This window comes from Brachionichthys hirsutus, chromosome 9 (assembly GCF_040956055.1).
Source record: "Brachionichthys hirsutus isolate HB-005 chromosome 9, CSIRO-AGI_Bhir_v1, whole genome shotgun sequence".
Classification (NCBI taxonomy): domain Eukaryota; kingdom Metazoa; phylum Chordata; class Actinopteri; order Lophiiformes; family Brachionichthyidae; genus Brachionichthys; species Brachionichthys hirsutus.
Genome location: NC_090905.1, coordinates 8,165,176 through 8,190,355, shown reverse-complemented (window position 1 = coordinate 8,190,355; position 25,180 = coordinate 8,165,176). Strand labels below are relative to the sequence as shown.

At 43.0% G+C, this 25,180-nt stretch overlaps 1 protein-coding gene across 1 annotated transcript; it reads right to left on the bottom strand.

Moving 5' to 3' along the window:
* Positions 1-2,583: 2,583 nt before the first annotated feature.
* LOC137899243 (capping protein, Arp2/3 and myosin-I linker protein 3-like) lies at positions 2,584-24,167 on the bottom strand. Its single transcript, XM_068743269.1, has 40 exons — positions 24,110-24,167; positions 21,272-21,366; positions 18,941-18,991; positions 18,775-18,834; positions 18,184-18,305; positions 17,972-18,066; positions 17,598-17,668; positions 17,405-17,478; positions 17,258-17,333; positions 17,092-17,180; positions 16,710-16,804; positions 16,304-16,390; positions 15,806-15,915; positions 15,615-15,692; positions 15,435-15,511; positions 14,397-14,501; positions 14,199-14,268; positions 13,671-13,752; positions 13,407-13,503; positions 13,124-13,178; positions 12,270-12,442; positions 12,095-12,163; positions 11,561-11,654; positions 10,357-10,455; positions 10,152-10,271; positions 9,962-10,075; positions 9,715-9,890; positions 9,488-9,575; positions 9,262-9,381; positions 7,685-7,751; positions 7,279-7,463; positions 6,885-6,964; positions 5,308-5,481; positions 4,727-4,925; positions 3,915-4,638; positions 3,686-3,792; positions 3,411-3,534; positions 3,115-3,186; positions 2,845-2,952; positions 2,584-2,624 (listed from the first exon to the last, which is right to left on the bottom strand). Exons 1-40 carry the CDS (start codon positions 24,165-24,167, stop codon positions 2,584-2,586), a joined length of 4,581 nt encoding a protein of 1,526 aa, XP_068599370.1.
* Between the last annotated feature and the right edge of the window lie 1,013 nt (positions 24,168-25,180).

Below are 25,180 nucleotides of genomic sequence, written 5' to 3'. Positions count from 1 at the left end.
TTAGCTGCCACAGTAATTGCAATAAAATATTACGTTTTTATATCACTTTTTTAAAAATGTAGCCGGCTACATATGGAGCTGTCCAGTGCTGAAGTTTGCCTTCCGTTTAATCAGTTCACTACTTAAGTTACAAACATTTCATATTCAACTGTATATATAGTAAACATCTATGGATAGATTATTGCTGTTATTATAACATAAATCCTTTCATTTCAGCAGGTTAAGAAAACTACACTACTTCATCGATCAATATTAAAACTTATTCAAGGCAATAATATTAAATAATAAATAAGGAAAAATATCAGGCCTTGAATTTGACACATGTGGAGTAAAGGGTTTAGATTTGGGGGTTGCAGTTGTTATCAGGATTACAGAAAACCTGCTGGATGGATCTTGATGAAATAAAATATGCATTTAATTCACTCGCCAAAAATTACAGTCATAAAGGCGTCCAATATGAACTATCATGTAAAATGTCTTCTGGATCTGATCCAGAATGAGGTTGAACTTGAAACCCCCATTTAAATCAGTTAAAAATACACATAAACTCTGATTCACTTTTACTTTTCATGGTTGGCGTATAAAGACACCAAGAACAATGTATAAACTTTTGATGATGATCCAGATCAGAATGTAGACGGTGTGAATCTAATTATGAGGGGAATGAGCCGCTTGGCGGAGGTCTGCGCTCTCCGAGTGCTTCTCGAGTCCACTTTGCTTTGGACTGCCTGCATCATTTTATTTTCATGCATTTTTTTCCTCTACCCACACATGTTCTCTCTCTGACTCCTCTCTTCCCTTGGCCTTTATGTGATCACGTTGCTTAGTAACTGCAGCAGAACGATGATAAGTGTAGGACGTGTTCTGGTGCCTCCTGTGTGATGTGTTTTCAGCTGTATGTAACACAGTCAAACCAAACTGTACCATGAAGTAGTGTCTATCAAAAAAACACAACGTTGCACTGGTTGCATAGGGAATATCAATGAACGGAACAGCAGAATATGAAACTTAATATGCAGAAGTACAAATATATTTTCATGGTTCAAAAGTTTTTTTAGAAATAGAAAAAGTTAAGTTATCTAGCATTTACGTCACAGTTTTAAATGCTCAAGGCCCAACTTTCTGCAGCATCGAGTGGGAATGAGTCAGGATACAAAGTCAGTTTTTGTAAAAATGTAAATGTGATTAAAATGTAAATGTGAATAAATGTCATTCATTAGAAAAGATAGGTCTGAATGGTTAAATCAGTCTGGAATAAACTGACCTGACAGAGAGAGAGAGAGCTGTGTTTGCATCTACAGCAGATGCTTAAAAAGCAACACATTTTTAATATCCGGTGTACACAATAATTTGCCTTAGTGAACTGAAAAACCTTCTTGAAGGTTCCCCAGAGGCCGTGTAATGATTAGAACCCCCTGACTCTGTTCATCTCCACGTCACCGAATTGTAAAGATTTTCTCCCTCAGAAGCCGTATTGACTCATATCTGACTCTTTACAGCGTTGTTAGAAAAAAGGTCAAAGCATGGTTGCTACTGACAACCTCCAGACTGCTGCGCTGCACATCATCTGGGTGTTTTTCAGCGGCTGCCTCATTTGTTAGGAACAGTCGCCCCCTGCTGTTTTTGGCTTCTTTGACTTTCAGGATACACGAGGTTGCCATGACAGCTAGAGAAGGGCACCGTTTGAAGTCAGGAAGTTTATTTTGCATTCACCTGTGATTATGGAAATCAGATTAGTGAATTGGATGGTTGTTACTGTGAAATACTGTCTTTAAGATTTGTAAGAATATATCAAAAACAATTGTGACACTAAATCCAGAACATTATACTGCTATAAAGCTCCATAAAATGAGAGGATGAATGTTGGTTTCTCACTACAAGTTCCACCTTTCACAAATAAATATTAATGTATTCCATTTTTGACATTAAGATACTTTAGCTCTGCAGAAGCAATGCCTTTAAAGCAATTTAATTGTAGGTGTTGCACAGGAAATACACATATTGTCTATAGGCAACATTGTTTAAGAATGAGATACAGCTGTTTTATATTGGGATTTTATTCATACAGTGAGAATGCTCATACATAATATTTATTTGTATAAAATATATTACCTTTCACTTCCTGAAATCAAAACTAGATATAAATAACAAGTTTCATCTGATAAGAAGCAACATATTTTCAAGTGTCAACCAAGGCAATCAACTTCAGCAGTCAAAAATGCATTGCAGATTTAAGAAATCACATTCTAATTTCTATCAAAAGCCACAATGCTGGAACAATCAGCCCACCATCCACCAACACAAAGAAACAAGGATCATTTGGGTTTTCTCAAGTAGCAAATACTGTTAAAATACTGCAGCCACAAAAATATTTGAGTGGGTTTCCACATGAGAGAAAAGTAAAGACGGAAACAGGATGAAGAGGGAGGAAAGAGACGTTAAGGAGAGCGAGTGGATGAACTGAAGCGAGTGACCGATGCCTCATGATGTCTGTCATGATGCACAGTAAGACATTTTTCTCTTGCTCCCACAGTTGTCATGACAACGCATCGGCCTGACAGCGCCAGGTGAACGTCTCAGGCATCACAACAGCTCGCTGTGACCAGGGGCTGAGTTGAAGCTGTCTGTAAAGAGGAAGATGACATGATCAGTGGTTGGGAAATACTGTGTCTGATCAGTACTAGTATATACTCAAGGAGAGACCACAACGTGTGGAAACACGGAAAAATATCTAATGAATTATCACTGTATATGTTTATTAAATGGATATGCTCTACAATGGTAACATGTTGTGGCGTTGGATTACACATATAAACACGTAAATAAAAACAGAGAGACATGTACCCGACAGGTCCAGTGACTTATTTCTGTTTTGGGGCAGTCTAGGTTTTTTCACGGGGGGTTTGCGATTTGGGGGCTTCTCAATGTTATTAGGGCTTTCCCTGTCAGTGCCTGAGTTCAGTGAGGACAGAAAACACAAATTCACAGTTATATACAGACACTTAACAAACAGATCAGCAAACATGACAACGCAAATAGAAAAATAGAAATATATCGCTTAACAGACTGTTGAATAACGTCAGATTCTTGTGATGCGGGAAGGACCAATTGTACCTGCGTCACAAGACATGGCCTTTCTATTTCTCTGTGGCTTCGCTGGTGCCTGGAGCCTCAGGCCTTCTTCGCCTGAATATTTATCAAAGACAAATGAGTTAATAACAATCCTTTGCATACACGATGAAGGAAGCTCATTTTAGCCACTTGTAAGTGCAATCTCATGCTATTCAGAGTTCACGACCTTTGGAGTGGAGGCCAGCGGGAAAATCGAGAGTTTTGCCAAAATGGAATGAAAAGTACTTTCCAGGTGAAAAAACTGTTGCCTGTTAAAAACAATAAAGTAGACAAGTTACCTTGACTTGCAGCCCTGTCTGGTAACCCATGCATGGCTTTACAAGGAGGCGGCGCCGGAGGAGGAGGCAAGTTCCTCTCATTGGCTGATTCTTTTTGGAAACTCACAAATGAGGGCGTCTTTGGCTGTTTTTTTTTTTTTATCAGAACAGAAAACATGAACAAATCAAAACGACAAAGACAATTATTACATTAGCGTTGATGAATGTGTGAATACTGCAGATTGCTTTACAAACAATCGTACACATCAAAACGAGCGTGGCTCTGAAACACAGACCTTTTCTGGGATCGGAGGAGGCTGACCCTCTGTGTCTCTTCTTTTCTCTCTCTCTTTCTTTTCCATCTTTAAAACGTCATTCTCTGTTTCCCCTTCCTCTTCGGTACCTGATTGAAAAAGAAGCCATTGTTACCAAGCAGCATGGTTTGAATGCCCACTGAGGCTCAGGGCATTAAAGTCTCCTTTATCGACATGCAGCATATAATAAAGAGGGTTGAAAGTAAAGCACCTGGTAAAGCCTCTGAGCTCTCCAGTCGGTTCCTCTGCCTCAGTTTGGACAGGTTTGGTTTGCTGCTTTGGGGAGGAGGTTCTGGTTTTGATGAACACAGAGCAACTCGACTTCCTCCACTGCTCCTCGATCCTTCCGCAACCCCTCTGTGGCCATCGGGGCTTGCTTGTCTGTCTCCCTGCGTGTCTGCAGCTGCTGCCTCTGTGCTTTTAAGCAGGTTTGTTTCCTGTTTTGGTGACGGCGTCCTGTCCGATGGATACGGTGGCAGCGGCCTTTGTGCCAAATGAAGCACCTGCGCTTGTCTATCTGGCTTCTTGCTCAGATGTCTGCTCTCAGTCCACTGATGGTCCACCTGCAGGTCCGTCGGCCTGCTGTCTGACCATGACCTGTCTAACTGCCTGCCACCCATCCACTGTCTTTCTATCTTTCTGTCAATCTGCCGCTGCGTGTGTCTGTCAACTGTCCACTGTCTGTCCACATGTTTGTCCAAGTGTCTGCTCTCAGTCCAGTGCCTGTCTGTTGTCCAGGCCTCGCCAAGATTTACCTCTTGCAGCTTGTTATCAAACCTCTGCCTGTCTGCGTGTTTCTCGGCATGTTGATCACCCTGCCTCTGCTCCGTCCGCAGCTTGTCTGCATGCACCGCCCCCGTTGTCCTCTGCTTATCGTCCACCCAGTACTTGTCTGACTCTGCCGGCTCCTCAAACACTGCATCTATGTCAGGTTTCTATCAAAAGACAAGAGAAGGCAGAACAAAATATTACACCGAGGCATACTTCAAGTAAAGTCAAAGTAGTGGATCACACTGACTGTACCTCTCTGGGAGAATAAAATGGGTGTTTGCTTCCTCCCATGCCTGGGTGAGGGATGCCCTGCACTGGCGGCGGACTCAAAACAAGAGTATTTTTCCCCTGGTGATTGTATATTTTCCCGTTAGTCCCTTCGTTGGGGGTTCCAGCTCTGGCAGTGGATCTCGGAGGCTGAAGGAGTGTGTATACGTTCTCTGTGGCTGCCCTGCGAGTCGGAGGAAACCGATGACGTTAGCCTGCTGATGTTTCCATACTGAATAAAAAGCTAAGATGCTATGCTAAGATGCACGTGCATGTAGTGTTTTCAATTCTAATCTCATGACTTTGAATCAGAGCCACCGGCCGTCATCTACATCTGTGCATGCACGGTGGCTTCTATTAGCCACCGCGTAGCTCAGTGCAGCTTATCATTGTGCATGTGAGAACCTGCAAAAAACTTGGAAAGCTGCGGAGCAGAAAATGTAAGGAAAGACTTGTCATAGTGCATTGTTATCCAGTGCATCATATGTGCACGTCTATTTCAGGGTTATATCTAAAAGTGGAGTACCTACTTGTGTGTGTGTGTGCGTGTGTGTACAAATACAAACCCTGTGGGTGCTGTACAAACAGTGTGACACCCGTCTCCGTAGATCTCTGCCTCAGACTCCACCGCCTGATTGGATGAAGTTTGGTTTCGATTCCTACGGAAACCAAAGATGGCCAGCATGTTTCTCCTCTTCTTCCTCCTGAGTGAGTGAGCTTTGTGCAGGGAGGCGAGTTGACTGAAAGAGGTTAGACAGGGTAAACGTCAGCATCAGTCTGCTCTCTCAAGAGTTCAATGATTTGTCAGAGAAATCCATATTTGTACTGCTTTTTTTGCGGGTATATTGGACTGTTGCTAGGCTACACATTTTGCTTAACAATGAACTTTTTTTTTCATTACCTGTGTAATCATATTGAAAGCAATGACTTCACCTGATGATCTGCAGTGAAGGAAGATTGATCTGATTGATTGATTGATCTAAACATGTATGTTGAACGGTGACACCGGGGGGTTTTAGACGTTTTTGTTGAATATTTTTTTGTATGAATGTCATAAAACAAAGCATTCATTAAAAAAAAAAAAAAGGCTGTCTAAAATAATCTCACTGACATCCACCACAGGAATATCTGATCAATAGACATACAGACAGACTCCTTTATTCAATCGCACACAGAACCCAACTAATCAATCCTCTTTTTTTCTCACCCAACCTCAAACAGCCGGCTCCCGCGCCATTAATCAAAATCAATTTTTCACATCAGATCATGGAAAGCAGACTCAATCGGCTCTGAATGTAAAACCAGCAGGCGGGATGTTCCAAATAAACCCAACCTCCACATGGAATTACTTCAAATACAGATGGCACGCTGGTCACAGACACACAAACACACTTATGTGAAATAGGATAAGCAATAAGGGAAGCGGTAATGCCTCAGGAATGATGTGAATAAATAATCAATGATTTATTCTGTTGGGAATGCACATTTTTTTAATGCTTTTTACTAAGTATTTATATAATGGTTTTGATTATGTTATTGTGCAAAGGTACATTAATTCTTATGAAAATAAGAATTCATTCTCATCTAGCCCATCAACCACTGCTACATTCTCATATTTCAACTGAAGTATTTATTACTCTTAATTGGTTTTATTGTAAAAGTGTAATTCGTGTAGTCACACTGTTTCCTTCATTGTGTCTCATTGTTTTTTACTCACTGGAACAGTTCATACTAGTTACATGTCAGTGAACATTGCAATGCATTGCAATGCATGAACAATTCTCTCAGTGACGAGACTATTATTATTATTCATATTACATATTTTTTGCAAAGTGAAACCGAGAAGATAAACAACATCTTCCTCTTCTTGTAGACGGTAGCGTTTCAGCAGGTTACACCCATTAAACAACGTTCAAAACAGTTTCTGCTCACAGATGCTTTACCTTGCTACGACGATTTAGAGGCGACCCTGCGATGGAATCTGAAGATGAGTTAAATTCATCTTGTAATATAAATGGATTATAATAAATGCTCATCAGGTGGGAGCTTGACTTGAAAACTTGCAGGCTGCTTTGAAAATAAATCTGAGTTTTGGTTGAAATGAAGGAGATATTCTGTGGGAAGCGATTATAGAGACTCCAACCTGTCAGGCAGAACCCTTTTAGTGTAGAAATCTGGGAGTCCATCATCAAGAGGGCTTATTCCTCCATTTTCACTGCAAGGCTGCACACACACACACATACTCAGAGTGAAAAGGAGGTCAGTTCAGTTTCACTGGTTTTCATTTGTGAATGTTCTGCATGGAATAAAACAAATGGATTACACTGGCTTCAGAAGGGCAACATAATCCAGTACCACTGTATGGATTATCTCAAAGACAGGAGTCACTGCCAGCAGACATGACCATTCGGAAATTAAATGGCTGATGTAGAGCTGGATCAATATGTAGATGCAATGGATAGCATTCATTGATTACTGCATGCCATTTAGATAACATCACATGCTGCAACGTGTCCGCGTCAAACCCGTCTCCCCACCTCGGCAGGGATGTGCCCTCCTTTGTGCCTCCGTGGTGGCCTCGGCCGAACCCGCGTCGCATGATGGAGAGGTAGACCCTGTGTTGGCAGCTCCGACAGGCCCTCCCAGGATGCTGACCGGGATAGTGGTGAGGAGTATGATGGCACGGAGGGAGGCGGGGAGGAGCTGGAGTCATCACACAGACCTGATACAAGTGAGGAGCAACGGAAGGATTATAGATAATCACTAAGGATGAAGACGAGGGATTTCTAGGGAGTCTGCCAGCTTTCAACTGTTCTGCTATATAAACTGCAATAGTACTTCTCAGATCAATTAACTGATCAATGGAGCCCCCTGACAAAGCTATGGGGTCAGAAAAGAAGGGAAACAGGGAAAGAGGAGGATAACAGGAGCAGCAGTACTGACTCAGCCTGGTGGAGACAGGCCGTATCCGTCTTGTTCTCGAGCTGTGCTTCTTAATGGCTATTGTGTCCTGGAAGACAAAAAGAAAGGCGTTTCGGTTCCGATCCATGTACCCCACAAGACAAAGGACTTGGTTTTACCCATAGAGAGTAGACTGGGGAAGTCTTTAGCCATGACTGGTTAATCATTTGATAGTTAGAAGATCCATCAACACAATACTGACACCAAGTACCACATTTCAGCTTCATACTATGGTAAACTAAAATATTAATACCGTTATTGTGAGCATGTTTGCATGCATTTGAATCCAGAAAATACTAGTCATAGCAAAGACTCAGTGATTTCCGCCATCAATAGGTTTAAAATGTATATTATTCAAGTTCCACCAACAGTGATTTCCCAATACAACCAATATAAACAAAATGCATAGTTTGATAAGATTTTGTGACGAAGCTCTCCTGATGAGAAAGATCTGTCTGCGGTAACACTGAAAAACATGATTTCCAAGCAACATTATAGTTAGTTTCACGTGTGACTGTCCACTCAGCTTGTTTCACAGCAGCCCTGTGATGTTAAATAGATTCATTTAAGTTTCACATTTCTCAGTATTGAAGAAACACATAAATTTTTTATGAGGTTGTATGAAGACTTTATGAGAAATGGGGTGGGAAAAAAAAAAACGGGAAGGGACTGGAAATTCAAAGTGCCCAATCACGATATCAAGAATTTTTGGAAATGCATGAAAAATGATTGAGAAATGATCACAATGCTTGTGGTCTATCTGGTACAGTCTGAGTAAAGGAGCAATTAAATCAACATTGTGAAATGTGTCCGTTACTTTTAGACCAGGGATATCATGTATCAGCTTTATTTGATTTGTGCCAGTTGGAGTTATGGAGTAAAAATTTAGACTTGAAATCTTTTGCTTTAATCAAGTCATCAGTAAAAGGCTTCTAAAGGCCAAGACACAATTGGACTGAAGAAACATCATCCATCAAAGTGTTATTGAAATGCCTCCAGAGGAGGAGTTATGTATATTCAAATTCTGACCTTCCGATCAAGAAAATCGGTGTGATGTTTCAAAAGTCAGACCTGAGAGGGAAATCCATCTATTAGTCAAAGGTTTGCCCAGAATGAGACAGTTTCCTTTGGGCTGGTGTGATTAATAGGGTGAAAGAGTAGAGTCATCATTTTCATTTGATATGTAGGCAATAAAAAACAACCAGTTGAGTTATTAAATTATTATTATGCAATAAAACTCCAAAAACAGCCTGTAAGACCAAAAAGCAAGATAGGATCAGGTGTGGAGATAATGGAGCAAAACAACAGCGCAGGACGACCAACCTGTCAATCACATACATGTAAACTGTGCAGAAAAACAGAGCACAAAATAAAAGCGTTCACAAAAGTACATAAATGACACTATTTATGACAATAAATATCAAATAGTCCAGAGGAGTTATATTTGATAAACGAAGTTATTTAAAAATATGACAGAATGGTGAGACTCAGCAGCAGCTGAGACACAGAAGGACAGATGGACTGATGGACAGATGGACAGCAGCTCTATTCATACTTACTATGCTGGTGCTGAGCTCCTCGTCTGTGATGTCCAGAGAGTCTCTGTGTCTGTTATACCGCCAGCCTGTCCCCTCCTCACAAGACCCCTCCCAGTGTTTGAGATGGGACACCTGCAGAGTCTGAGACCCACAGACAGAGAGACAGACAGACAGACAGAACATGCTCTGTATCTTTATCTTTGCCACAGACATATCGTCTCCTTTACAGATCGTGTTTTACATTTACCAGTGTCTTATGCGTGGCGTAGAGCTCCTGCAGTATTTGATCGACGATGGAGTTGGTGAGATAGGAAACCACCGACAGTTTGACTTCTCTGCAGGAGATTGGGTGGGAGGGGAGGGAGAGACAGACGGGAAGAGGTTTGGCAAAAGTGAGCTGAAATCAATAACCTGCTCATCAGATAGCGCTCCACCATTGCGCTCCCTTTTCCCTTCTCTACATCCCTCTCTTACTCTAAGGCTCTGTGAATGTCCTGCGCCGCCCTTTCCATCAGAGCCGTCCGGATGGCAGAGCGAGGGACGGAAACGCGCTCTGAGACGGCTGAAAGCGGAGGACTCAGCCGCTCTGCCGCAGATGAAGATAAAGGGCAGAGCTCACGGCAGAGAGCCACCATCGAATCGACGATAACCTGCAACAGATGCCATGAAATCAGTAAATCGGCACCAGGATTGACGAATAGGGACGAAGTGAGGCTCCTACCTGGAGCTCCTTGTCTGCAGCTTTGGCGAGTTCGCCAGCCAGAGAGTCCAGTCTCTGTCGCACCGGCCCGTCCACAGACAGCACATGAGCCAGCTCACACAGCGAGGGGTACAGCTTGAAAAGGCAAACGAACCTAAAACTTTCTGAGTGATAGCGTTCTAATATTCTTCGGCAGTGCGCTTCAACTCACAGCACGAGAGTTCCTGGCCTCTTTTAGCACTTGTTTAGCAGCTTGGATCTCCTCCATGTCTCCGACACCTCGTAACACACAAACCTGCTGTTGCACACGCACACAGAGGCGCTCCATCACCTTGGAGACAGGCAAATAATGGAGTGTTAAAAGCTTTGACACATGAATAAGACACTCATAAACGGTGAACACAGATGAGTGCTACCTGCTCAGCAGTGCTGGTGACCAAACCTTGATGGAGCCGCAGAGCCTGCTTCTGAGAGAAGCGCTGGGTCTGGTTGTTCCTTACCAGGGCGCGCTGGATCTGTGCAGCAAAGAGGAAGACGAGAGTCATGAGTGTGATCCACCCTTCAAACCACGAAGGAGAAACAAAAAAACAGTGTAGATGAGGTGATGCTGCGATATGCAGATTGTTGCAGAGGAGATAGAGCGCCATGAAGCAAAATAAAGGCAGAGAAGAAGCTCCTATTTAATATTATACAAGCAGAAAGCTCAATCTTGAATATATTACCTTCTCTTAGAAATGAAAACCTATTTCTTGTACATCCTACCCTTCTTGTAGGAGAATAAAGCCATGCTCAAACTACACAAGATGTAAAATCCTAATTGATTTGAAATTTGAGGTTTCATCAGGCATGCAAGGAAATTTCTTCTCTCTACTTTCAGACATGCACATATTTGGAGAGTAATGGTGCATAACTTTAGAATATAATTACACTGAGTCAGGGGAGCACCAATTCAGGTGATTGCTTTTATGTTTTTCGCTTATATGGTGAATGCTTAACAGTGAGAAAAAACAAAGGCAGAAGCCTGAATGTGTGTGAAAGAGAAAATGGTCTGTCAGCAAAGGTTGTTTGATCTTCAGCAGGAACTGGAGGTGAGATTCAGTTGAGATGCAAGCAGTGCAGCAATGTGATGGATGTTGCATGTAGATGAGCCTGCAGAGAATTATCATCCTGGATATGCACCCTGCGCTGCTTTATATTATGTGTCAGCTCATTGTTTATCTTTGTACAATGTTCTCAATGTGCTCATAGAGTAATTTTTTTAAATCACAATATGCTGCTGTGTTCAGTAGACAACAGTAGATGGAAAAGGTAATTGATAAGCATAGAGGCGCAATTAGCAGCTAAGAAAGATGAATCCATTAGGAGGTGGCCAAAATCAGAACAAAAATCATTTTTGATCTTACATTCTCCAGCTTTCAGTGTTGCATTGAGCTTCGTAAAAAAATGAATTACTCCAAATTACTTTAAAATTAAATGGTTCAAATGTAAAAACAATTGGAGCAAAAATTTGGTTTTTTACATGCATTGACAACATGATCTGTTACAGAACAGATAGATTGAATAGAATCTCCCAGTCAAACCAGGTTTCATTTCTGGTACGTCAATGGCTTCCATGCCAACCTTGGTCAGTGCCTGCTCTGTCCTCTCAGGGGCGCTGCGGTACGCCTGGCTGATGTCGCTTAGAGGTAGAGGCATGTACTGCAAGGTGAAGTTACTGAAAGATGAGAAATCAGAAGTGGAACGGAGACCGGGGAAAGGTCGAGTTACTGAAGGAGTAGGAAAATAAAGTGGGTTACAGACTCAAAGGTTAGTTAAGGTTCATATCCCCACAAAGCTCATCCCGAAATATCCCTGCTATTCCATGCACAGAGTGAGTAACACTTTGATCTTCTGCAACCATGTCATTCATAGCCTAAAGATAGGTCTGAAACATTTAAGATAGCAATGTGGAAAGCAACAATTTGCTCGGCTCATGTTGTAAATTTCAATATTCCGACCCTCTAAAATGGGATGTAAATCTATCATGGTTTATTAAAATAAACACTCATCTTGCAACAGATATATATATATATATATATATAGTCTCATTGACTACATTCTAGTGTGCATATACAGACTGTGTATTGTGTATATAAGATGTTTTAATGCTCTTACTGTTCAAGTGCCCGGGCCACATCTAGAAATCCTGCTGCGGAGGTGTTGTTGCGATCCCATGTCACACTCCTGCAGGGCAATGTCATGAGTTTCACTGAATACAATCCTCCATACACAGCAGGAGTTATGCTGCTACAGAAAACTATCTATATGTGTGTAATAGTTTTCCCTTCACCTAAGCGTTGTGTTGATCTGCAGAGCTTTGCTAAGCATCTTGGCTCCGATGTCTTCCATGTTGTTTCCGCTCAGGTCCACCTTTCTCAGGCAGGTGTTGCTGCCCAGAGCGTTTACCAGCATGGTGCATCGAGAGCGCAGGCGAGACTCGGTCAGCGACAGAGACTGCAGGGCCTGGAGAGGCAGAGGAGGAAGAAACGATGAAGGGGAGTTCAGTGTAAGTTAGAGAGAATGTGTCACCGTAAATTACTCGTGAACGAAAATGAGGTGATGATGCAACGTGCAGATTCTTGCAGAAGAAAGAGAGAGCAGGGAAGCGGAGGGAAAGGATGTAGAAATGAGGATTATAAAAGCATCCATTTTTTTCCCGGAATTATAAATTACAAAAGAAAGAAAAATGGGAAAATTGAGTAGTGGAGAGAGGAGAAGGGGCAGAGAAGCTCAGAAAGTTTATTGCAGGGATGGGATTTACTTCAGAAGGATGCCACAGCTCCCCAAAACGCCTTTATATACTGCATGCATGAATGATTTACAACATGTAGTGATGTAGATGCTGAGCCAGCAAGGGAAACTGTAAAAAGTAACTGTAAAATGAATGCTCCAGTAGATCCACAGTGAAGCTTAATGCAAAAACAAGAACCCAGAACATCAACAGCAAGTGTAAGACTTGAAAATGTGCTTCTTATATATTTGACGCAACTCAAATATTTTTTACATCAAGTTAAAGTTGTAGTTATCATGTTTTTTGTGTTTTCTATATTGCAGAAATGATGCAGCAGGTGTCTCTGTGGATGATCCATATCCTGTCTGAAGCAACCTCAGTGCAGGCATGCTACAGTCTGTGTTCTAACTCACGCATTCTTCCTCCTGTATGAGCTGAACCAGCTTCTGCAGGACTTCATCCAGAACCCTGCAGACACAAACACAGAGATGAGGCTGGCTGAGTTGGCTCGAGTCATTAGCATGCTGCCAGTGAGCGTGCAGCCTGAGGAGCGGTCACTGCTTACGAAAACAGAAGTTAAATCACAGACACACATATTCCATCGGGCATATGTGGTGCCCACGCGCATCCTGTTCACACACGACCACACATGAATACATAACCGCAGTAAAGCGTGACATGGAATGCCGGCAGCACCTGCTTTTGGTGTTAAAGTTCTTGCCCAGATGAAGGTGTTTGAGAGACAGGTGTCTGGAGAGGGCTGGCAACACTGTGAGCAGGTCTGCATCCAGACCTGCACACACACACACACACATATAAAGAGAGAGCTCAACACTGCTTGATTCATTAAAAGCTCACTCCAATATATGCTGTTAGAGACAGAAAGTCACAGCGGAGTGTGTTGAGGTGTGTTGGTGTGTGTTGGTGTGTGTTGATGTGTGTTGAGATGTGCCAATGTACCATTATCTGAGATATCCAGAGTGGCGATAGAGGTGACTCTGGGGAAGAGTTCCTGGATCACAGCAGCTCCTGCAGACCTCAGCTGAAGACACACAAATGTTTTTCTGCATTTCGTATATATACAGTGTATTTATATATATATCACAGATTTTTACAACACAGAGAAAACCCACGTGGACACGGGGAGAATATACAAACTCTGCACAGAAAGGAAACAAACCCGGAACCTTCTTACTGTGAGGCAACATTGCAACCCACTGCGCCACCGTACAATATCAATTTGATCTAATCACAATGTTGTGTTGATGTTTCACTTCTCTATCAATCTTGCCAGGTACATTCACAAGCTTGTGTTTGTTTCTCCACAACAGTAAATCAACAACAATCGCTGATATGATTTGTGAATATTTCACAAGCTCACAGTCGATTCAACAAGATAACATAATGATTCTCGACGGCATTAAACGGCATGAAGAGAACTGGCCCTTTAAATAATAGCAGAATCCACAGTAGAAGTGGAACTCTTACCTCACAGCCACTGATATCCAGATGAAGGTCATTGATGTGAGGATTGGAGGTTAACCCAGTTAGTAGTGCCCTGTGGAGACAGGAAGTAGTATGATAAAACACAAGGAGGGGCAGTGGAGGACATCAATACGCTTTGATTCTGCAGAGAAGTGTGGATAAAAAGAACTAAATCTGAATGGAGAATAATGTGGGTCGCACCTCAGGACGTCGGGGGGCAGCTTCATGGAGGCCAGGCTGACATAAGTGAGACTGAAGGCTGAGCTAAAGAAGTGACGGAACATCGGCAGCGTGTCCTTCACTTTTCTGTTGGATAACAAAACAAGGGCTGAAAGAGGCTCCTCTCTCTGGGATTGATTTAGACTGGCCACACAGAACAGAAGAAGCATCACAGTTGACATATTGGATAAACACGAGTGCAGGTTTTGAGCATGGTGCACCGACACAGAATGAGAAATGCTGTGAATATTCCGTTCAGCGCAAGGAGAGGGATAGGGCTGGATCAAATGATGGATACCCTCGCTTAAATATTCATAAGTCTTATCTATGCAGGCAATGAAGGGAGTTCGAGCTTTAAACGGCAGCAGACATACCACAGAGAAGAAACACAATGTTCCAGCGATTCCACAAAGCTCATTTCTGATTTCCCATTAAGCAAGAGATGGAGATAATGAGAAAGAGGAGCGGAGGGAGTGTGGATGATGAAAGAAGGAGGATGAAACCTTTAAGGTGAAATAAGAGTGATATACAGTCAGATCTGACGTAAATGGGCTAACTAGGGTAATAGTCCCCCTCCAGTCAGAAATGTGCTTTTTCCTCTTGTTCCTACAGTTGAATGCTGGAGCTTAAATCTTAAATGTTGAAAGTCTGACACTGAAAGGCTGCATTCACATTCATGACTGTGTGTAAAGTGTCTCTCATTGTAAGAGGTGGACCTGCAGGCATGATATCATAAATAGTTAGGAAACTAATCCTGTTCAAATGTTCAGAATTATATGGTGAATACTTGCAAGACATCACGTGCATGTATAGTACACATGGAATGGCATTCACACTCAAGTAGGAGGGATCGCGTATCCAGCAGTATCCGAAAAATTTACATATTAGAATATATTTTTTTTAACAAGGGGGATGCAATATGTCTCATTTTAATGATTCTAACTCTTCTTTTCAGCAAAAACAAACAAACAAACAAACATGTCAGAGAGAATCAATTTGTACTTTAAGAACAGGACCAACCTGTGAGAGAAGGAATTTTTGGAAAGATTCAGAAAGGAAAGATCGGCACAGCACCCCCTCAAAAGAGCCCCAAATAGCTGCATGAAATATAAGGTGGGGAGAGTCAAGGTGGGCTGAGCATGATACGAGTATTTTAAACAGGGCACATAAACATTTGATGGGCCTCGACGCGACACTCACCGAGTCCACGGAGCAATCTGTTCCTGACAGATCCAAATGTACCAAGCAGTTGGGCTGAGACAAGAAGAGATATAAGTTCTGGAAATGGAAAGAAAAAGAAAAAGAAAGAGACAATGCATTGGGTTTGAAAAGTAGCAGACAATCTGAGCAGCGTGTGTTTCTGTTTCCAGATGGATTGCGTTCCCTCTGACCGAGGAATCTTCCCCCGAGAGGACACCGGGATTCTTGCTCAGGTCCAGGTGCAGCAGGGAGTTGGAGTACTCGTCACTGGAGCACAGAGCCTGAGAGAGAGACACCACTCCTGATGGAGAGAGATGGATGAGTAGGAAAACACAGGAGACGAAGAGAGGGGGGGGGGGGGGTTACAATATTAAAAGACAGAAAGAGAACGCTTTAAAATATTTTGTAGCCTTATATTATTCATAGGCATCTGCAGGTATCAGTAGATAGAGTATCTGCCTGCTTCAATGTAATATTTAAATTCTCCAGAGTACATGGTAAACTGAGACAGTAGCAGGAGGCGCGCTGCTCCATCAGCTGCAGCTTCATAAAAGCACACCATTTGACTGATTTCCAGCTGTTATTCTGATTTACTGTCATAACAGGAACTCTGCTTGCACTTTATTCATGTTACTGAAATGGACTCGATGAGGAAATAGGGAGAGAGAGAAAAGAGGGACGGGCCAAACCTTTTGAGGTAAGTGAAGTCTTGGAGAGGTTGAGGAGACGAAGTCCCTTGCTGAGGCGACACACCTGCTGGATTAAGTTGGACACACCTGCCAGCGAGCGGTTTGATTTGGTTATTCCTTTATGGTTTATCTTATAAATAATGGTATTAAACAAGAAATTTCATAGGAAATGTAATTCACTGGCTGCCATTGATGTCTATAGATGTCAATTTGATTCCAACCATAGACGGCCGCGGGACGAGAGATCAGTAGATGACAGAGATCCCCCCCCCGGAGACCTGCCACACAGCTCACTAAACCTGATTCTGCTACGACAGAGAAAAAAAAGAAGTCTCTGCTCTCCGCTCTGAAAGCGGCTGGCAGCCAATGAGTTAAATCACAACCCTTTGATGATCTGTAATTGCACCTTGGTTGTCCAGGGAGTTGTGCGCCAAGTTGAGGGAGTGGATGACAGAAGCAGGGTTTTCTGAGAGAGCAGCTGACATCTTTTGTGGAAAGTCTCTTTAAGGTGGATCCAGAGAAACAAAGCATGTTTGTAACGCAGACAGCATTTAAAGGCACAGTGCAACATCTCGCGTTGCCCTTGACAACTCACCAGGGGTGGAGTGGTCAAAAATAATTGTGCAGCAAATCCTGAAATACCCTGACTTCTAGCATCTAATAGAGGTGACCCCTAAAAATACTGGATCCTTCGTTTTCAGCTTTCTTTACAGGCTGGCATGAGGAGAAAACAGCGTTTGTGAAGATTCAACTGGTGAAACTAAGATGTGGTTGCTATTTAAACTCACGATTTCAACCCTGCGTTCTCCAGAGTGATTTCCTCCAGACTGGAGGATTTGCTGACCGTGTGCAGGACCTGCTCGGTGACCTCTGACCCCTCAAGAAGAAGCAAAAAAAGTCATATTTCTTCACCTGTTTTTAAAGCAAAATTATACCAGAGTGCTTTATACTTACTATACGAAGGTCTTTGCAGTATAGCTTAGTGAACCAGGTGTTGTATGCCATTGATGCGACAATTACCGCCAAATCCCTGAAATCATTCAAAGTGATGTCAACGAGGAGCAATATATTGGGAGTAATAGTAATATATTGGTCCCTCACCTGCCGTCCAGGTGGCTGAAGTCCAGCAGGTTAAATTCTCGGTTGTCCTGGGAGTGATAGATGGTGTCCACATCCTAGGAGCAACATCATCCATGAGCCTGTCAGCTGCCGGCGCATGACTACCTACATTTGTGCACAGCGCTGCACGTAACACTCAGAAGCACTCGCAGCGACCAACTCCCAAAGCCCTTACCCATTGCACTTCCTCCTTGCAGCTGATGCCATTATAGTCGCACAGGGCAGAATACGTCTCTGAGAAGCCTCCTGAGAGAGGAGGGCGGGGCGAAGAAACAAGAGAAACAACATGAGCAGCTGCTTCCTGCAGCAACGGCAGAAGAGAGAAGAGAGGAAAATGCACACAGAAAGCGTTTGTCCAAATTATCGGCCTTTTATTTGCGCAACAAAGGGACTTTAAAAGAACATCTGAGATACCATTTGTGAGGCGTGTCAGCCAACTTCCTCTCGAGTCTGCCAAATTGTGTGCACGCACCCCACTTTGTATTTGTGTGTCAGACTGCACGTGTGCGCTTGGCACGTGCTTCCATGTTTGGTGATTGTGTCTCATACCACAGGCCCTCTGGGTCTCCACTGAAGTCTCTGAGCTGGGTGAATACTTTCTGCTGCCCTCCGAAAGGTCGCTGTCTGAATGACAGATGGAGGGTCTGCAATGATAATAGAAACGGAAGCTGGGTGGAATCGTTCATCTCATGGTTACTGGGTGAATAAGGTCATTCTTCTTTAATCTATTACTGTACAAATGAGAGATCGGTAACACTTACGCAAATATGGAGTTGTTGAATATTCGGGATAGAGCGAAATTAATATGGCTGACGACATGGTTGAGGTTTTCACGCGACTCGAACCTCAGGGAGTAGCTGGACTTGTCCGTGTCGATAATGACCTGTGCAGAAAATTGAACTTTAAGTAAATCTAACACAAATGAAACTATTTAAAAGTGAACAAAAATCATCCACTGACTAAAATGATTACTTGGTCTCCATTAATCCTTTCATTTATATTGAAATAATTAAAAAAATCAAACGCTTTCAGTTTGATGTTGTATTTCCATCATTTACAGTCCTAAATGTAGAGTTATGCTCTGTGTTGGACAAGAGGGTCAACCTGAAGACGTGACTTTCAGTTCTGGGAAATTAAGACGATAAAACAACATCAAATGCAAACTGAACATACATTCAGTAATTGTACAACTTATGAACTTATTCATAGCAGTGAATTGGCTGAAGCTGCTTCAGGAAAGGCTTCAAATTGGATTTGTGCAGCCACTTCATTACACAACTGTGCAGACAATCAATTAGCTGTAGCAGTGGAATGGAATGCTTGGAGAGTTTAGAATTAATGCTCAAATTCACCTGATTCTCAGGGTGAGAATTAAGAGCTCGAATCTCCAGGAAGTTAAACGTGGTTTCTACCTGTTTGCAAAGAAACAATTGACAAGATAAAGAGTTTAGCAGGTACTGTACGATGAGGGACAAGATGCATAAAGTAAAGTATAGGGAGACATGGGGGGGGGGTTACCTTAGCGGGAAACTTTGGCACCAGAAAATATAGACGCCATGTTGTAAGGACCTATAAAAGGAAGGTAAAGCAAAAATGAAACAAGATTAAAGAAAGGTTCAATGCACAACTGCACTCCACATGAGGAGAATATAGGCCCAGGCGTTTCCATGGTAACGTTAAAATGGAAATATTCTTGTATTGATCTAGCTAAAAGCTCTCTGTGTCAGAGACAGGTTATCCAGAATTAATAGATTAACATACTGTGCGCCAGGCAACAACATAATGGCACATTGCAATGTTTTAATCACATTCCCATTTATATAATCTCATTAGTATTCCATTATGTCTGCTGTGGGCAAACATGGAAGTGGCTCATATATTTAATTTGAGACACTATGACGCTGTGGCTTTGGGCTCAACAGTCAATAGTTTCTCGTAATTCAGCATCCCCCCCCCCCCCGGATATTTAATGTGACAAATTAAAAGGAGGATCCGCCCATATTTGTTAATAATGGAAGCGCTTCTCTTCCAGAAGTGTCTGTTATTCCGGGTCAGGGATGCAAAATTAGCATTTTTGCTACGCTACCTCTTTTAAATTCCCATCGGAAATCTAAACTGCATGGGATCCTTTTGAGTGCAATGCAAAGTTGATGGGAATTTGGACGTGGCTGGCAATCTGAAAGCAAACGGAGATCGTGTTTGTGCATCTCTAACTGCATGAGCATTTCTGAGACTGCAACCACTTACTCTCAGAGAGTAAGTATTTGTGTCACGTAGCTTTTGGATAAAACTAATCCTTTATTGTTTTTTTTTTTTACAAAAACACAAAATGTGTCTCTGCCCATCACGGAGAACAAAGAGTGGTGATTCTTTGACATCTGACTGCTCTCCACTGCCCTCTGCTCTTTCTCTTTTCCTCTTCTGCTCCGTCAATCCCAATCATTTACTCTCTGATGGCTCCGCTAAAACATTCCCTCTAGACAGCCGGCCGCCTCCATGTGCCTCACCCCGGTGAAATGCGGTAATGAAATTACAGTTCTTCCCCTACACTGTTGTGTTTTTGGGAGAGAGGGGCTTAAGTCTGGACGGAACAACGCACTGGCAGCCTCCTAAACCTTTGCAGCGTGTGAGCTGTTTGAGTTGTTCACACTCAAAAAGTGCTTTGAGACATGAGTGACTGAGAAGAGCGTGGAGAGTGGCCAAAAAGTGAAGGCGGTTATTAACAAGACAAGAGTGTATCACAGGTCAGTGACGAGTCAGGGTTATGGGTGGTAGTTAAGTGGAAGCAAAGCAGTTAGCAGGTGTACAGAATCAGAAACAATCTCTTCATTTAACCCTTTGTGTGAGGGGAGATCAGGTCATGTGACCTACAATGACCGATCATGGCCTTGAAGAATTTTAAACCCTATTTAAAACTATGAAATACAGCCAGAAAATATTCACACACACAGACACACACATACACACACACACAACCCTTTTGATTAAACTCCAGTCTATCTTTGTGTCTTCTGTGAACACCGGCCAGGAGCGAGAGCGCTTCCTTTTAAGAGGCAGCGGTCAATGGGACAGGGATTGGAAAGGGATGAATTGGAAAGACGCATCTGACAGACACGCCAATGAAAGTTAAAGACTTTCATTGGTGACTGGGAGATACTCTCTCCCAGTCGTCGTCTGCAATGGGATTCAATCGTCTTTTAAAACAGGTTAGAATGCATACTGGCACAGCTGTGCTCAGATGCAGAATAAAATACAGACGTATGGTTTGGTTGCTGCACTTATAGAAGCACTCAATCAATAAAACCCACTTTCCAAGTGCATGAGGATTGAGCCAGTCATATATACCAATCGAGCAAACACAGGCATTGATCTAGGGTCCATGGCTCCAGGCCCCGGTTTTTGGAGCGCTTCATTCACTCAAATAGAGATCTCACATCTCTGCTCCATATTCTCTGATGAAAGCACCCCTGAATCAAAGGCTGCAGGCTGCTCAGCCCCCCCGCTGCCTCCCTCCGCAGTGGGGCTCACAGACCGCTACTCCCACAGATACCGCCTATCCAATATTCACCCGCCAAGCTGCCAATGGCAGGCCCAGCCGTTAGTTAGCAGTGACCTCATAATGAGGACTCTTTGCTGTTAAATGGCAGAGAGCCTTTTCCTCTGCTGCCAGAGATCCATAAAGAATGCAGTGGAAGTTCGCATCAAAGGCGCTGTTCATACATGATGCACGTATCAGACTGCTTAGGTAGCAGGATTAAGCTGCTTCTTTACAGCTGCAGCCCAGAGTTACTGTAGCACAGAGGCTCATTAAACGCAGCCCACAGTGAACAGGCTGGATCAGCAACTCACCAGGATCCTGTCTTCTGTTTTACCAGCTTTAGTGTCGAGCTTTATGCCGAGAATAAACTTGATGGATGACTTATCGACGATCTTCTTGATGTGCTCTGTGGATGAAAGCCACGACATATAGATGTCTGTTAGAGTAATGCATGCAAACACTCTCTGCTGGCCATTAGTGGTGCAGGTTTCACAGCAATTCATACAAATATTTCAAGTTAAGCGTTTTTCAAAGCATGCTGCTGCCTGTTAGATGGCACTATGTTCCAGACAGACACAGGTTTCTGTATTTTCTGTGCAATGTAAAGAAAAAAAGAGTGAAAACCTGTCACAGGTCATTTATCATGACCGACTGGTCATGGATCTTTGTTCTTGTTATTCCCTTTCACCTTATTTCTTGTCATCTCACAACAGTCAAATCTTTATTAGGCTCATAAAACGTGCAAAAGCAGGCATGGGGAGAACATACAAACGCCACACAGATATAGGACTCAAACCAAGTACGAGACAGCACTACCCACTACGCCGCCTAACGTGCTTTTAATCTACGTAATTCCTGATGATTTTAAAGGATTTACAAATCTCTCGTGTCCATGTTACACTGAAGCACTGAAGGGTTTCATGCTTCAAATGCTGCAGCATTTATTTAGAAGCTGCTTCAATTAATCACAGCCTGACTCCTTCGATACGCATCACTAAGTTCTGCGTGGAGGTACACTCGCTCTAGTGTCATCATCAAAATGGTGCACAATATGATGCTCCAGTGTCATTTCTCTTCCTCTCTGGAGCAGCATGACACACGCGAGTCTCAGTGTCTGTGATTCGCTGAGAGCTGTTCCTGTCAAACAGCATCACGGTCACTGCTGGGACCTCCGACACGCGTGCAGGACATCACCTTCCTGCCATGCAAGTGACTTACGAACACTCAACGAAGATGCGATGTCAGAAACGTACAGTTGCTGGTAGGAAGTTTACAATTCCGCCTCTATGTTCTCATTGCAGTGTCTGTATACAGCATCCCGACTGACAACTTTATGAGTAAATCGATATTGAAGCCAGGAAGGCTTTGGCAGGGGAGTTGATACAGTCACGACAGACGGTAAAGCAAGCTTTTGTCTTTAAGGAGCGGACTGCTTCTATATTTTCAGCAGCATATTATGCAAACCTCAATGTGGTAGAGTGCGGTTAAATCTATTCGTTCAAGTTCTATGCTATTTATAGATTTCTCTTTTATACTCATTTTTACTTCTGCTCCAAAAGAAATGTTGCATTTTTGATCCAACAAGATTGTCTGTCAGCAACAACAGAAGATTTTATGCATAAATCATAAATCAACCATTTTTAGTTAACAAAATTAGATTAAAGAATAATTCATCCAGCCACTGTTTTTATTTCTTATCCTTTTCAGAGTTGTGGGACATTCAATTCAATACTATTTTTACCGATTACTGATTAATAAATAGATCCCCTGAATAGCATCGATCATAATTAGCATGTAAAACAGATGACACTGTGCCAACCTTCATTGACTTACTCTAGCAGTAGAGTCTCAAAGTTTTTTTTCTCCGACATAAATTTACAGAAGTGTCCCATTCCCAAACTCTAAAATGTAAAACACAAAAGCACAAAAAAGTTGACTCAGGTAGCTCAAAATATTTTCGATAAAACAGAAGCTTCGGGATTTTGTTCAGTGGATGAATATTTTTGTGATATTTAGTGAAAACAAATTCTATTTAAACAGCTAAATAAACTGTTCATGTATGATTTGCAGACGATTGCAAATTATCTACAAGAAAATGGAAGTATAGGTTACAAGCCACTGATTTGGCAATAAATTTCATTTGCAAAGAAGTTTTCTTATTTTTTCCTGCTGCTTCCACTATAAGTGTAGACAGCAGCCGTATCTGTCCACTGGAACATTAAAATAATGACTGGGATACTGATGCTGTTCTGCAGGGAACAATCCCATCAGTGAATATAACCTCTATGATGTCTGTGGGATCGAGATATGGAAACACTGATCCTACGCTGGACAACAACCTTCGTCCATCAGAGAACATATCCAGCCTGAAGTATCATTCAGGTGACCTTGTTACAGGTCTGCAGGCCAAAAGGGCCAACAAGGTGGTCTTAGTGCCCCACCTGTCAGTCAGAGCAGGCAGGGCAGGTGGGGGCGGCTCTACCTCGCGGCAGGTGACCGGATGGAGACGCTGGATTAATCAGCGCGGCGCGCCTAATAGAGACATTTGTAGTAATTAACACAGCAGCAGGCAGGGGGGGGGGTACCCTGAGCGCCGCGTGCGCGGCGTGCGCGTCTTTGGTCCATGCACGTTGCGTGCGTGCTGTGTGCGCTGTGTGGTTTGTGTTGCACAGACATTTGCATTGGCAAGAAATATAGAGAGCATCTGTCTTTATCGGCCCCTTCTCCATTTACGCACGCATACGCATATGCACGCGCACAACCACTGTAGCTCTCAGGCTGGGTACTATAGGCTGCAGGACTGAAAAGATGAAATGCATAAGGTCTAACGCCCCTTTTTCCTCTTTGGCCCATGGCTGCAGGGCTGTTTAATAGCTGATCCCTCCAGAGGCGCGTATAAAGCATGTGTTTCTCCCCGCGCTGTAAATAATGCGTCTTTACATCAACTAAATGCACGAGAAGCAAACGCGTTCAAAGGCAGCGTAAAGGCGCAGCTCGTGGTGACGATCGTCCGCTGCGTCTCTGCTCGGCTGCAGCCTCCGACAGGCGAGAGGAGGAAAAAGCATCCCCGGGAACCAAGGCGCGCACGCCCGCGTGTGACCGCGGCTGCAACCCGCAACGAGACACACAATAACCGAGTCTCTACTCACCTGCGATATCCTTGCACACGCTGACGAAACCAGAGGCAGAGATCTCTTTAGAAGCCATGTCTGTTCTCCCTCCTCCTCCTCCCGAATGGCTCTCCTCTTTTTCTGTGAAATGGACAGACTCTCTCTCTCTCTCTCTCTCTCTCTCTCTCTCTCTCTCTCAGGCATTCCAGCGGAGCATCCTACTGCCCTGTGCGCGCTTCCCCGAAAGGAACACTGGATGCTGGGAGGTTGGGATATATGGGCGTGATGAAAAGTGAGGGAGGGTATAAGAGAGGAGGAGGAAGGGGCGATGAGGAGAAGGAGGGGATCGAACGCGATAAAGAGGCACATCATGTATTTGTAGCCTGAAAAAGGCACCGGATGCGTGTTCACGTTTTGTCAATGAGAACTTAGGTTAGCGACTGCTGTGACCGTCTGGTACAATTTTGACGTAATCTCTATAGAGACCACCACAAAACAAAGTAAAAACAAACAAACAAACAAACGTTTTCATACTAAAAATCCGCTGATCATATAATAAACTCTTATAACTTTAGTTGGCAAACACTGACAATCATTTACCTTCACGAGCAGTCGGAACTCTCCTGAGCTAAAACATATCTGACTGAGGGTCACACCATTTTCTGCAATCAGATTAAAATGAATAAAATTAAATGAATCTCCCGTTTCACCTTCAGAAAATACAGGAACAGAACAGAATTTAATTAAAGGGACGGGATGACAACATAACCAATGACTCAAACTAGATGATGTATGTATTCCCTAGTAAAGTGTGAAAAGCACACATTGATTTCATCACTGAAATTAATTAAGACAATCTGGAATATGGTGTGAAAAACATTCACGTTTTAGGTGTTAGTGAAGAGGAGGAATTGGCAACGAATTTTTTTTATAGAAAACTGTGAAACTGCTTGTTGATAGTAAACTGCTGTTATTGTGATTTGGCTTCTGCCTTCGGCCGGACCTTGAGTTCTGCCGTCTCCTATCTCAGTAACTGGTGGACAAAGGAAGGAAATGTCTCCACCGAGATGCACATCTCTGTCTGGGGGGTTTTCTGTAGCAGTCAGTTCC